The 14011-nt window shown below is 50.0% G+C and overlaps 1 protein-coding gene across 8 annotated transcripts in view; it reads right to left on the reverse strand.

Annotated features, from left to right (window-relative positions):
• Positions 1-14011, reverse strand: part of TTLL11 (tubulin tyrosine ligase like 11) — a 244759-nt gene that overhangs the window by 54891 nt on the left and 175857 nt on the right. For 6 of the 8 annotated variants that reach the window (XM_077850530.1, XM_077850528.1, XM_077850534.1 and 3 more), the window contains one exon: positions 13038-13136. The exons of the other annotated variants lie outside the window; for them this stretch is intronic. In XM_077850530.1, the coding sequence (XP_077706656.1) occupies positions 13038-13136 (99 nt within the window). The remainder of the gene's footprint in view (positions 1-13037; positions 13137-14011) is intronic. 8 annotated transcript variants of the gene reach the window in all.

Genomic DNA, 14011 nt, shown 5'->3' on the forward strand with positions numbered 1-14011 from the left:
CCCAGCTCTGCACTCTTGAGCAGGCTGACCCCAGGTGAGTCCTCAAACCTCAAAGTTTCAGCTTCCTCTTACAAAAAAATGGGGAAAATAATGGCACCTAACTTATAGGGCTGATGTAATTACAGAGAAAGTGGACACATCGTACTTGGCACAGCGCCTCAATACCGGTTGGCCACTGTGATGATAATCACCAACATATTTATCTCCTGTATGCCATCGTCTCGAAATGCTCACTCTCTAGGCTCCAGGTTCGATGGGAGAGATCACTGTACCCCTCTGGGAACTCTGGAGAGTATGGGGTTTCTTTAACCACTGTCTGACATTCTGTTCTACCCACAACTCACGTAACTAGACTGGACTGTCCTCCTTTTCTGATGTCTGGGGAGTCCAGGTGCCCAGCCTGGCAAGGTGCCCAGGGTCAGACTGCACCTGCCTCTTGTCCCACCCTGAACAGATCCCCTATATGAGTCTCCTCTTCTCAGACCTCACTGGGTAACTGCCCCTTATCTGACACCCTGGTTCTCTCTGCTGAGGATTATCAATGTCACAAAATAAGGCGCCAAACAATGTCACAAAAGAATTGCTGCTCCCCACATAAAGAAAAGGTTAAACCATGGAGTGAGCAGGGGCCCTGGGGGTCCTCTCACCTCATTTTTCTTTTGAAATGCACAGAGAAGGTGAGGCAGACACTTGCTTGAGGTGAGCCAGCAAGCAAGAGGTGGTGGCGAGGACAGACCCAATTCTCCCGACTTCCTGTCCAGAGCCTTTAAAAAAAAGAAGAAAAAAAAAGAAAAAAAAAACAAAACCCAAAACACTAAAGCCAGAGTGGCCAACATCCTGATTGTGAATGAAAAGCTTCAGACTCTTGAGGCCACTCTGGTGGTCAGAGAAGAGAAATATTTTTAGCCCAAAGGGCTGAGGAGTTCCCACTTTACCCCCACCGGGTGATTGGCTGCTGTCTTTCCATGGAAGATCAGGCCAGACTTGGGCTTTTCACCAGACCCCGGAGAAGGGTTTTTCCCTACGTGCCAGGCCTGCATCGACTGCCCCTGCCCAGGGCGCCCTCCTTGGGAGCAGAGCACTGGGGCCTGCTTCGGCCGCCTCACCTTCCACCCTCCACGTTCCTCCCTCTCTCTGTAAACCCGCTTTCCCAAATGACCCACGGGAAGAACACTACCCTTCAAATCCACCTTTCCCGAGGAAGCTTTCCACAGCCTTTGGAGCCAGAATCAGCCGTTCCTTTCTCAAAAACTTCCGGGACTTTGCACCTGGTCCTCATCACTCTCCTCACAAGATGTCGAGACCTTCAATCTCTATCCTGCCCGAAGCTGACCCTGTGATGTGCATCACTTTTCCTCACAGCAGTTGTCACTATCAGGCCGAAATGGCTGTTGCTGCAACTACCTCTCCGACACCTGGTTCTTTCCCTAGACTCCAAGTCCCGGGAGGGCAGGCATTTCTCTCCCTCCTGTGTGAGTCTTTGTTCTAACACCGGGCCTGGCACATAGCAGGTGCTCGAAATTATCTTTTTTTTTTTTTTTCCAAAATTGTTTTAAAAAAAAGATTTTATTTATTTATTCATAAGAGGCACACAGAGGGAGGCAGAGACATAGGCAGAGGGAGAAACAGGCTCCCCATGGGGGGCCCGATACAGGACTTGATCTCAGGACCCCGGGATTGCCACCCGAGTCAAAGGCAGACGCTCAACCACTGAGCCACCCAGGCGTCCCGGTACTCGAGGTTATCTGACGGTGGTACGATTGGGCTGTGTTTCGTTGACTTGTCACCACAACAGTCTAATGATTATTTCCTCGAGTTTACATCCGAGGATACTGACGCTTTGACAGGTTAAGTCAGCAGCCAAGATGACAAGGCTGGGCCTGGAGCCTGGTGGCAGCCCCACACGGCCGCACCCCTCCACTTCCGGTTGCCAGACCCCGCGCATCCTCCTTTCTCTTTGTCCCTCCCTGTGATGGGAAGATCCTGTCTATCTTGGAGAAGAACCAAGATTTCCTGGGGGCAGTGGCAAAGCACTGTCTACGCGACAATTGCAATCAGCGGTTGTATTAGCCTCTGTTTTACCACCTCCAAAAATTAGCAGAAAAGGCCAACTCAGGCTTTCACTGTCTAGTTGTGCTAATGAAGGGATCCTTTTAATTACACACTCAGGGCTTCTCTGCAACACAAAGCGCTTTTAGTGTTTAAACACAGTTCGGCACCAAAGTATAGGCCTGTGTGAACAGAGATGATAAGTGGGGGAAACCATGTGGGGAAAGTTATCCTTTGCTTCGACTGTAATTCTTTTTGGCACTCAATTTCTTCCAAATGTGGTTCACTTTCTGTGGTAATCCTAATTCTCTTTTGTATACTAGATGCCTGGTGAACCCTAACCCTGGGATTCAGTAGGCATAGCTCAGGCCAAATATCCTTCCTCCTCAGGTTCTGGATGAAATCTGCCCACTCTGTGAACTTCGCATGTCCCTGATTTGTCCTTGAGGGTCCTTCCCACCCAGGGGTGCCATATGGCTGGCTGTCAACCTGCAGTGAGGGTGTTGAACACAAGACTATCTTCACTCAGTGTCCCAGGGGCCAAGGCATTTGGATCTTGCTTTCTGAGGCGGTTTTCTTGTGCATCAATCTGTATGGGATTTTCACTAATGTGAGTGAGGCCTTATGGGGTCGATCCCACAAATCTTTCTCAGGCAAGGATGCCCTGACTTTGCATGTGTTCCTGACCAGGGGGTGAGGGGCTGACTCTTGCTGAGCTCTTCCTATGTGCCAGGAACTCTCCCGTACATCAGTTACTGTGGTTCAGCCACACAAGACCTAAGATTTACGTATTAACGTATATACTAGAACCTGAATGCCTGGGTTGGAATGCTGGCTTACTAGCTTGGTGACTTTGGAAAAGTCTCTTAGCCTGCTCGTGCCTTGCTATCTTTGTCTGGGTGATGGGGATAATAATAATTCCACCCAGGTCACAGAATTGTGAAAGTGAAATGGGCTAATATAGATACGTCGAGCATTTGGAACCATACCTGGCATGCAGTAAGCACCCAGTAAGTGTTAGATTTTGCTTATCCAATAGAGCTAAGCTCAGGTTAAATGAAATCCTCAAGGTCACATGCCTCCCAAATGGTATCATCTGGTAATCTGGCTCTGACTCTCAAGACCTTACTCTTTCTGGGCTTCCACCAAGCTTCAGCAGTGCCAGTGGGGTTCTCTGCTGCCGTTCTGCTAGGACACTGCAGTCGGAACCCTGGCCCAGTGGCCCAGTGGGCCAGAGCCTAGAGCGGGTCACTTGGTGTGCTTGACGCTCTCCTGACCTCCACGTGAGCACGCTTTGTTTGCCTTTCTTCCTCCACTGCTTCACACATTCTGCTCCTCCTGGGGTTACCATGGCCCTCCTAATTGCCACTGACCTTTCTGGTGTCTTTCTCCATGAGATGCCCTCAGGCCCAGCAGTTTCTGCAGGCTCAGCCCCCCACCCCTACCCCGCGTCCCTGGTTGCCTGTGTCCTGCTCCCTAGCACCTACAGCCAGGCCCCAATCCTACACATCCTGCAAATGCCAACACTTCAAATGCCAACCCGCCCACAAGCCTCCCCTCACCCCCCCACCAGAAACATTCTTCTGGATTTTCCACAGCACCTCATTTATACCTCTCTTGTGGAATCTATCATTTTTTAAACTTATGTTATGGCCACGTAAGTCTGTGGCTTCTGTCCTCCATAGACTGCGAGTTTGCTGAAAATAGAATCCATTTTTATTCCCCTCATAGTACTCCACATTTAATAGGTAATGCAAAAAAAAAAAAAAGTATGCTGACAGATGACTGTGTAAGAAAAGTATTCTTTAAGACAAAGAGAAGAATTTGGTATAATTTGGTCCATGGGCAAGAAAATGGGCAGGGTGACCTCTAGGTGTCATTTTCAGCTTCAGGCTCTAGAAAGCCATATTTTTTATGGTAATAGGGCAACGATAATAATTTATGGCAAAAAGAATAAGGCATCCTAGCTTCACTCCCTCCTAACTGTATGGCCTTGGGGAAGTTGGGGTCTCACTCAGCCTCTGTTCATCTTCTGCAAAACGGCGCTGGACAACAGAATTCCCCTCCCAGAGGTTTGGAGGGATTTGATGAGGAGACAGAACACCAGAGGCTAGCATCCTGGCTGGAGGGTGAGTAAGTGTGAACAAAATGTCAAAAATCAGTGACTTCTGGTCAGCTGAAGCCCACCCAGGAAGATTTAACTGCCTCCCCCAGCTCCCAGCAGTCCTTCCCTCCCAGAACTTTAGTCCCAACAAAATTAGATTTTGTTTTAAAGGTGGCTAATACATTAAGCATATGCATATTAGCAACCAGGTCCGGAGAGAAAGCCTGACTTTTTTCTCTATGCCATTTGAATTCCCCTAACACTGAGTTGTCAAAATCCATTAAAGTATTAATTTCTCTTGTCACTGCACAATTCCCTAAGCAGACATCCAGACAGTGTACAGTGGTGTCTCTCACAAAAGTACTAAATGTTTAGTTATCATGATACATTTTTTAGATGATGCCTCCCAGATGGCCCTAGGGAGACTCTGTAAATTCAAGTACAAGGTTGGGGCAGGGTGGTTGTGGAGACTGCACATCCAGCAGGCCTAGGATGGAGCTTACCAGGACTGCCACTTACTAGCTGAGTAGCCCTGGGAAAGGTACGTAACTTCTCTTTCTGTCTCTTCATTTGCAAAATGGTGACAATGATACTAAATGCGTGGGGGTTTAGTGAGAACGACACAGAATTCCAAATGCAGAGAACCTTGTAGAACGCCCAACGTATCTCTGGTCCCCAATACAAGAGAGCTGAACAGTCCCAGAGATTTGGAAACACGCCAATGGGGGTGTAGAGGCTGTCACACCCAGCTCAGCACCCCTCCCTGAGGGACAGTCATACGGAGCGGTGAGTTTTTTGTGATGCAACATCCTAAACCGTGGCACACTGACACTTTTGTCTTTCACCATAGCCTCTCCAAATGCCCATTCAAATAAATCAATATCCTCACTTGACCAACTCACCTGGCAGAAGTAAAAGGTTTCCGTGTCAACAGGAAAGTGGTGGGCACCCCGCGCCCCAAGAAGAAAACAAGAGAAAGCCCATCATTTAGTTTCCCCGACTAAAAGGCACCAAGTGGAGCTAAAGTCAGAGCTGGCCTCTTCCTTGGTTGTCATGGCAACGTCACCGACTACGACCTACCCCCACTCCACAGTAAGGGGGACACACGGGAGGGGGTCCAGCGATGTGGGTGGCACAGAAGTGCTGCAGGAGGTACTTTCACCTGTTTGTCTGAAACATGAAAGCTGCTGGCAGCAGCGCACCCCTCGCCCAGGCAAGGGGACATTCCAGTTGCTCTCATACAGTTCCTTTGGTGATCATGAATGGATTCAAACCCAGTTCAAACCTGATGAATGAACAATTACTGCTTCCTCAGCCACAACGCAGAGGTCGAGGTCGGGGAGAGCACCACATGCCTTTCCTGTAGGGGGTAGGGGGCCGGGGCCCTCAGCCTCCAGGGAAATGTGGCTGATGCTGAGACCTGCTGCCTCAGGCTACGGTGGTTCCACCCCAAGCCTATGGAGCAACTTCCCATCCGTGATCTAATGCCACCTGAGCAGCAGCCTGGGAAGACAACAGCAGTGTGCCCATTTTACGGGTGAGAACATTGAGTGCTGCAACCATGAATCAGCAAGTACTGACACTTTCATTTTCTCTTTTTCTTGATTGCCCTCTGCCCCTTGAGAACCTTAACCTGTGATAGCACTTGAAGTTGCCAAACGGTGTCAATTCTTTCCCTTACTCTTAAGCTCAGAGTTGCTTTTAAAAGTCACCTTCGAAGTCCAACACCTGCCAGTCAAATCTGCCCAGGTGTCCACATTGGGACATCCACATTGAGCACGATTTGTGTCTCTGGACCCCACAAACCTGCTTCTTGCCATTTCCACCCATATTGTTATTGGGAATCCCATCCTCCCAACTGAGCCAAGCTCAAAACCCTGAAGTCAGCTTTGCCATCTCCCTTGTCCTCACCTAGGTTCCTGGGGACCTGGACACTCTCCCTTTTCTACTCAGAGGCTCTGATTCCAATATTCTGGGGAGTCCTAGCAAGTGGAAGCAGGGTGCACAGTGGTTAACCGCAGAGGCTGCAGGGTCAGGGCATCTGGGTTCTTGCTGAATTCCATACCTGTGGGCTGACACTGTCATCTGCTCCTCATGGCCATGTGAGGCTATTATTATTCTTAATACGATTCCCATTTTCCATATGAGACATTTTCCTACAAGAACACAAGTGCGGTGATATAATTTCCCCCAAGGTTATCAGGATCGACTGAACATAAGAGCCCTTACTCATAACCAACACGCAACGCTCCTTCCCCCTTAGCTGTAGGGTTTTTAAGGGCAGGGCCCTTTGGCCACATTTGTATGTAATGGCTTCTGAGGGCTGAGGATCTGACTGCAGCTCTGAGCTCAGAGTCAGCCGGCCAGCCTAGGTTCCACCTCTCACCGCGACCTTTTCTCACAGTGTGAACTTGGGGGAACAACCAGAAGATGGCCAGAGGTCTGCAGCTGGCTGAATAGTGGCCCTGAGCCCCAGCACCTGGCTGTGTGACGCTACTGGGAAAGGAAACTTTACATATGTCATAGAATTAAGGCTCTGGAGATGAGATTATCTTGGGTTTAGAGTATGCCCTAGACCTAGGGGAGCAGGTGTCCTCAGGGGACAAAGGCAGGGTGAGATCTGACACAAGACAGGTAGAGAAGAGGCCATGAGAAGAGGAGACAGATTGGAGTGACACTGCCACGAGCCAACCGATGCCTGTGGCCCCCACGGCTGGAAGGAGCAGGGAGGGGTCTCCCCCAGAGCCTCTGGAGGAACCATGGCCCGGCTAACGCCGCCTGGCCTCAGACTTCCGGCCTCAGAGTTGGGAAAGAATGTATGTCTGCTGCTTGAGGCCAGCGGGGAACTTGTTTCTGCAGCCCCGGGGGACCAGTGCCAGGTGCCCGTTTCTGAAGCAGCCAACCCCACCAGTTGTAGTAGATACTGCCTCTGAAAACAAGTAGAACCGTGGCAGGTGCACAGGAGGCCTCCAATAAGCGTCAGCTAAGCCGAATCAAAATATCCTGAGTCATTACCTTGGAAAACTTCTCCCCAGGACACACCTGGCTGACTGGGCCTGTCTGGAGCACCAAGCTTGTAAGATGTTTAACTTCAGAACCCAAGAGCCAGAAGGAAGAGCCACAGGGAAGATCTCCTCTGAGCCCATGTGTGGAAGATGAATGGGAAGCCAGCAGAGATGTCTGTGTCCTTGTGAGGCTGGTAACCAAGTGCTGGCCTGTCTCCAGCTCTGATGAGCCTGTCCTGGTGGGTCGCACAAAATATCTGTTTCGGGAATAAGGCTGTTGTTTCGGGCAAGCTCTAGAGATAATAGTACGTTTTTCCTATATAGTCTTGATATGTTCACTGAAGCTAAATTTTTCTAAATGTGGCCAATTTCTTAAGTGGCAGAAGCCCATGAAACTCTTCAAGAGCGTAGACGGCATGTAGGTACCCCAGGCCATTTTCTTGGTGGCCATGGGCCTGGAGCAACATTCACTCTGGCTTGTAGGGTGGTGGTGGGCAATAGTTGGGGGTAGTGGATAGTGAGTTCTCAGAAACGGGTCCCTCTAAAGGTTGTCTTAATTCTGCAAGGAAGTCAGGTCCCTCAGCTTCATGCATATGGATGCAACAGTGGTTGAATGATAACCTGCGATTTTTCTTTCCCACGTTAGACTACTTGGGTTGGCTACTGAGTGTTTGATGAGGAAACACTATGCCGGCGCACATACCAATGATCCCCGGGACCTGAACGCAGTTTTGCTGGATTTGACTGAACTCTGGCCTAAGAAAGCATGGGTGCAGCGTTCCCTGTGAAATGAGCAGACCGTGCCTGGGCATGAGATAGACGGAGCACCAGAAGGCAGACCAACAATCAGGAAGGTGCTGGAACACTTTCCCTGTTGTCCCACAGGTGAAGGGGAAACAAGGCCCATTCATGAAGCAAACTCCCCAGGATCCTCCATGCAGGTTCTCCTTTCTCCCCTGGGTAGGAATTTGCTCTGAGGAGAGGGGCTCCCACCCCCTGAACAGGCAGATGGAAGCCAGAATGCACCTGCTCTCACAGGCCACCTCTTCCTGCCCTGCCAAGGTGTGCTCCTGGGGAGTCAGGTCCGAACAGCTTAGGGGCACGCAGAGAGCCCCAGCCCATGGTGGGAGTCTGGAGTGAGCAGTGCCCCGTTCCCATTAGCTTGTCGTAGCCTTGGACTACAGAACTGACCCCAGGTCTCTGCATTCCAGACTCTGCCCCCCTCCCAGCACTCTCCCTCTTCTCACCCTTCTGTGGCTGGAGCCCCAGATGCCACAGGGTCAAGCCCCTCTTGGCTGACCGCTAAGGCCCCCAAGGCCAAGTTTGTATGGCACAGAAGGCAGTGACTTTGGTCCAGGTTCCCAGAGCACCCTATGCCCTGCAGACTGCTTCCAGAGAGCGTGATGGCACCAAGGAATCAATGCATTTAGAGAGGAAAGAGCTTCCCATCATAGAGACCAGTGGTCCTCATTCTGTTTGTAGACCAGGACTGAGCTCCGGAGACGGAGCGCAACCTGTCCAAGGTTTCCTGGCACTCTGGCTTTATGGGTTAGGAAGAATACACGTCTCCCAGCTCCCTTTGCTGTGATGATATTCTTGCCCCCTTCCTTGGCTAGTATCAATCAGCTCTGGGCAGACAGCGCCCTGTCTGACCCACTTCTGACTCTGGCAGCAGCTCGGTGCCAGGCCCGAGCAGGAGCTCAGTAGCTGTTATTTAGCCTTGGCGGAGTAGATCTCCTTTGTAAAACAAAGCAGACCCTGGGATCCTTTTACTGATGCCAACAGAAAGGTGTAATTTCAGGATTCTATCAACACCTCAACTCCCGGAAGGAAGGGGCTGTATCTGCCTAAGTGACGTGGAGGTGGAGAAGGCTGTTAAATTTCCTTGTCACATCACTGGGCTAATTTCTTCCTGCTGTAACTACGATCTTGTGTCCGCACAGGAATGGCTGCTGTTTATCGGGGGCTGTGGTGTCCAGGCCCTGCCCTGGGGACTGTGAACAAGGGTCCTAGTTAGTCTTGCCCTCGTCCCTGCCAGGTAGAAAGTATTAGGCCCTCTTTATAACGAAAACCGAGGCTCAGGAAGGTAAGTGGCTTGCCCAAGGTCACACAGCTCACGAGGGCTGGCGCGTAGATGCCAACTAGGTCCGTGCTGTTTTACCAAAGTCAGGGCATTCCGACGCAAGAAGAGCCATGCTATACATAGAGTATGGGTCGTGATCTCACCGAGGCAAGCCTGTGAGCTCCTCTAATTCTTAGAGCAACCCCGTGAAGCGTCATCTCCACCTTACGAGGAAGGAAAAAGGTCCAGAGACACCAGGTCACTTACCAAGTGATCTCAGATAGTCTAGAACCCAGGGAAGGGCGAGAGGCAGAGACAGTTCAGAATTAGAGGCAGGGCTATTACAGGAATCCCGGAGCTAGGCCGGATTTGCTAGCCATATGACTTTGGGTAAATTACCTAAAACAAATTCTTAAAAAGTTTCATAAAATACAAATCAAGCAAAATTTACCATTTTTAAGGGTACAGCTCCGTGCTATTAAGTACATCCATGGTTGTGCAGCCACCACCCCCATCCACATCTCTGGCCTGTTACACGCTAGCTCCCCATGCCCCACCTCCCCACGGCCCCTGGCAATCAGCGTTCTACTTCCTGCCCTAGGAATCTGACCGCTCTAGGAGCCTCCTGTCAGTGGAACCATACAGTAGTTGTCCTTTTGCATCCAGCTCCTTTCCCCTAGCACATCCCCTAGCACAACGTCCTCAGAGTTCATCTATGTTGTAGCAGGTGTCAGCACCTCCTTCCTTTAAAAGGGTGAATAATGTTCTGTCGCATGCAAGCGCCACATCCCGCCTATCCCTTCTTCTGGGCACAGATGGTCGCTTGGGTTGCTGCCACCTGTTGGCTATTGTGAACAGTGCGACTACGAACCCCACAGCAGGAGGGCAAAAATACTTTCAAACTCATCAATTTCTGACCCAAACCTGAGCTTCCAGCTTTGTTCCCCGACTCAGAGAAGAAATTTAATGCCCATGTAGTACCTGAGCCACGAACCGAAGAGGAAGCTAACTCCCAAACCCCACGAATTTCTCTCCATCCTCAGATTCCAAGCCACCCCCACCTGTCACTTCACTGGTGGGTCACCTGAATTTCAACAGCCTCATCACCAGTCTCCTTGCTTCCAACTTCCCCTTCCAACGCATCATCCATGTCACAGCAGATGGCAGATCTGACCATGTCACCTCGTGGCCGGAAACCTGTCCCTGGCTTGCTGCCTCCCTCCTTTCACATCCTCTTCTCCAGCGGGCCTCCCCGGGCTGCTCTGCCTACAGCTCTGACACCCACGCCGCCAGCTTCCGAGTGCCTGCCTGGCCCATTCTTCCCCACAGCCCTACTGCTGTTTGTCAGAGTGTAGATTTTACTCGTTTACTTTGTTGATGTCCATCTCCCACCCCTCACCCCCCACCTCCAGGAAAGAGTGTCGGTGTCACAAAGGTAGACATTTGTGTGATGGTTCTGTTCACTACTGCCAGCTCAGTTCTGGCACACAGCAGGCTCTCGGCCGAATGCTGGCCGAGTGTGTGATGCATGAATGACTGACTCCCCTCTGCCTGCAGGGTCCCTGGCCTGGCCAAGTACCTTTACGTGCTGGCTGTGTCCCCTGCAGCCTCTGCTCTCCCTCATCCCCATGTAAACCCAGCCAGGCCACAAGGCTCGCCAGGTTCTCCCCCTGTCACGTAACCCTGGGCCTTTGCACATGCTGTTGCTTCTGTCTGGGATGTCATTGCTCTCACCTCGCCCCACCTTCTGTTGTTGTGGATGAGTTCTTCACTATGCTTCATGACACCCTACTTTTACCTCTTTTTCTTTTTCTTTCTTTTTTTTTTTTACCTCTTTTTTTAAGATTTTTTCGCACCTGTACCATAATGTCCATTCACTTTGTAGCTGTTTCTAAACTGCCAGCTCCATGAGGGCAGGAAAATTTCATTCACTCTCCGATTCCTGGGGCCATGCACTGAGCATGCTCTTGAGGCACAAAAAAATGTGAGGGGAAAAAAAGTGAGCCAGCCTCTGGCGTCTCAGCTGCCTCTCCTGTGGGGTGGTGGCAGAGCTCCTGTAGGGTGCCCAACAGTAGATGTCGGTGTGGTTCACACAGCATCTGCCACTGTACCGGGCATGGGTCACCCTCACCCACCACTGACGCAAGGGGGGCTCACATGCACTGTGAAGGACCTGCTGTTTCCACTGTTCTAGAAGCCACCAGCTGCCATCCTGCTATCATCTGTCACCTATGGGGGCCACACTGATTAAGCGTCAGCCCCCAGAGAGGGTTCCTGTCCTCTCCTGTTCTAGCCATCACACTTTGGCAGCTTGCCTGCTGAGCAGAGAAAACCTCTGAGTCCAGTTTCTTCTCAGAACCAACTGTGTTTATCCCCAGCAAGTCACGGACTTGAGAATGTCCAGGGATTTCAGGGACCAGTGGTGTTGATCTCTCATTTTATACTTTGGACACGGGTTTCAAGAGGCCAACTGACCTGCTCACAGTACAGTCACACAGCTAGTTAGGGACCTCACTTTCTCTTTCCTTATGGCAGAAATTTAATTCTATCTGGTTCAAACTATGGGACCCTATGGAATTTGGTAGGTTAGTCTAAAAGTCTCCCTTGGGCCAACTTCTGACCAATATCGCCACTATGCTATAAGAGAGGAAAGGGGACACGTTTCACTTCCATGACCTGCCAACTAGCAGCATCAAGATGGGTTCAGATATTGGGAAACTCTTTATTCAGGAACCTTGTCTGCTATTCAAACAGAAGAGATAGATGGGACTCTTGGTGCTCACTCTACCCCCCTAGACAATTGACCCACTGTCAGTAGAGCTGTGGTGGTGTCCCACCCTGGCCACTGCCACTGTCCTTGGACAAACCCCTCCACGGAGTGTACCTCTGCCTGTGTGAAAGTGTGCTCCCATAGGCATTCTGCTGGGGCTGCTCTGTGGGGGAAGCAGAGGGAACACTGGAGAGTCTGAAGCTCGGGCATCGACCGAAGGATTAGGGAGGCAAGGGAGGGGTGGCCTGGTTGGAAGTGAACCCAGAACTCCCTGTTGTTGAGAGGGAGTCATCAGCTGCCACCAACAGACTAATTCACAACCTCTGGTCCCAGAGGAAATCATTAAGCTTAATTATTATTATTAGGCATAATGACTAATTAGTAAAAATAGTTACAATTTACTGAGTGCCAACTTATGCCTGGTACTTCATGCATATTATTTCTTTTTGCCTATTTTACCCTTCTTTATTTTCTGTTTTCCTAATTATAAAGTCAATATATATTCATGGAAAAAATATTTAAAGATACCAAAGAGCAGAAAAAGGAGAGAACATTCACCCTTTTTTTCACCACCCACCTAACAGCCACTGCTAATAGACGGGAGTTTTTTTTCCAGGATTTCTTCTGTCTGTCCTTCTGTTTCTCTATCCTTTTCTATGTGTGTGTATGCATGGGGTCGGTGAGATTTAACCCAGTTATGATCACATCTTCCAAAAAATTACTTCTAACTCCCACAGTGATCCTCTGAATTGGGTACTATTGGCTCCACTTTACCGATCAGGCACCTGAAGCTCAGAGAAGGTGAGTAATTTGACCAAAGTCCCACAGTCGACAAAGGGCTGGACTGGGACTCACAGCAAGTCTTTCTGTGGTGGAAACCTGTCTTTTCCCTACTCCATTACATTGTTTCCCACACATGAGGGGAGAATTGGGATAGTTTTAATTCCCTCTCTGCTTCTGCCCCCTCCCCCCCACCCCCAGACAGATGTAGCTACTGGTATAGGAGATGCAGATTCTTCCAGCTATGTCGACTCAACTGGCCAGTACCTGACTATGGAAATCTCTGAAAGCTGAAGTTTTGATGAAGACATTCTGTCTGACACTGGAAGGAATCTGTGTTTTCTGTCCATATAGATATCTGGAAAGCTGAAATCAGAAAGCACAATGAAGTACTGTTTGCGAGCTGTTTTGCACGAGACAAATACAAGTAACTTCTACAGAGCGGCTTCAAATGGCTCGGGAGTCCTCCACCGGGGCCTGCAAAGCTGGAAAGGGCCCAGACACCACAAGCACCCCAGTGGGGAGGGAGCAGCGAGGACTCCAATGATTTGAACCAAGCTGTAGGCAGCAGACCTCTTTAGGTTGGCACCGAGTGTGATAAGCAAGTGACATAAACATGTGGCACTTCCTGTGTGCCAAGCACTGGGCAGAGGGGATGTCAAATGAGTAAGACAGGACCCTGCCTGTGAGAGCTTACATCTGGTGCGGGGACTCACCTATGAAAAAAGAGCTCCATTAGGATGCCATGAGGGCCAGGACATGGCTACAGAAACCCTTTCTGTTCATAAAACCACCAGCTCAGATCCCTACAATATCTAATATGGGAGGGTTCATGGCCAAGAAGAAAGACTGTGGAACGAAGGACAGGAACAAACTGATTAAAGCCCTTTCCCAACGTCCTATGTTCACCGACATAAGACAATAAAGGCAGAGGACTAAGTGATATATCTTATCTTCTCTATCTTAAATTTAGGAACGATAAGTTGTCACACTTTGCTCCCTCGATATTTTTAACATCCCTCTCCCTCCCAGTTTGAACAAGACATCTGGAACATGTTTTGCTTTGCTGCAGATAACATTCACCTTGAGCTTTCATTCTGCGTGTGTGTGGTTGTGTGTGTGCACGTGCGTGTATCCCGCCATCTGAAGGTTCAGTCATCTCTCATCTAATAACCAGGAGTTGTTGAATCTACCCTCTGGATCGAGCCAGAGCCACAGGATGCTGTGAATGCCAAGGGCTT

The sequence above is a fragment of the Canis aureus genome, chromosome 16 (assembly GCF_053574225.1).
Source record: "Canis aureus isolate CA01 chromosome 16, VMU_Caureus_v.1.0, whole genome shotgun sequence".
NCBI classification, from domain to species: domain Eukaryota; kingdom Metazoa; phylum Chordata; class Mammalia; order Carnivora; family Canidae; genus Canis; species Canis aureus.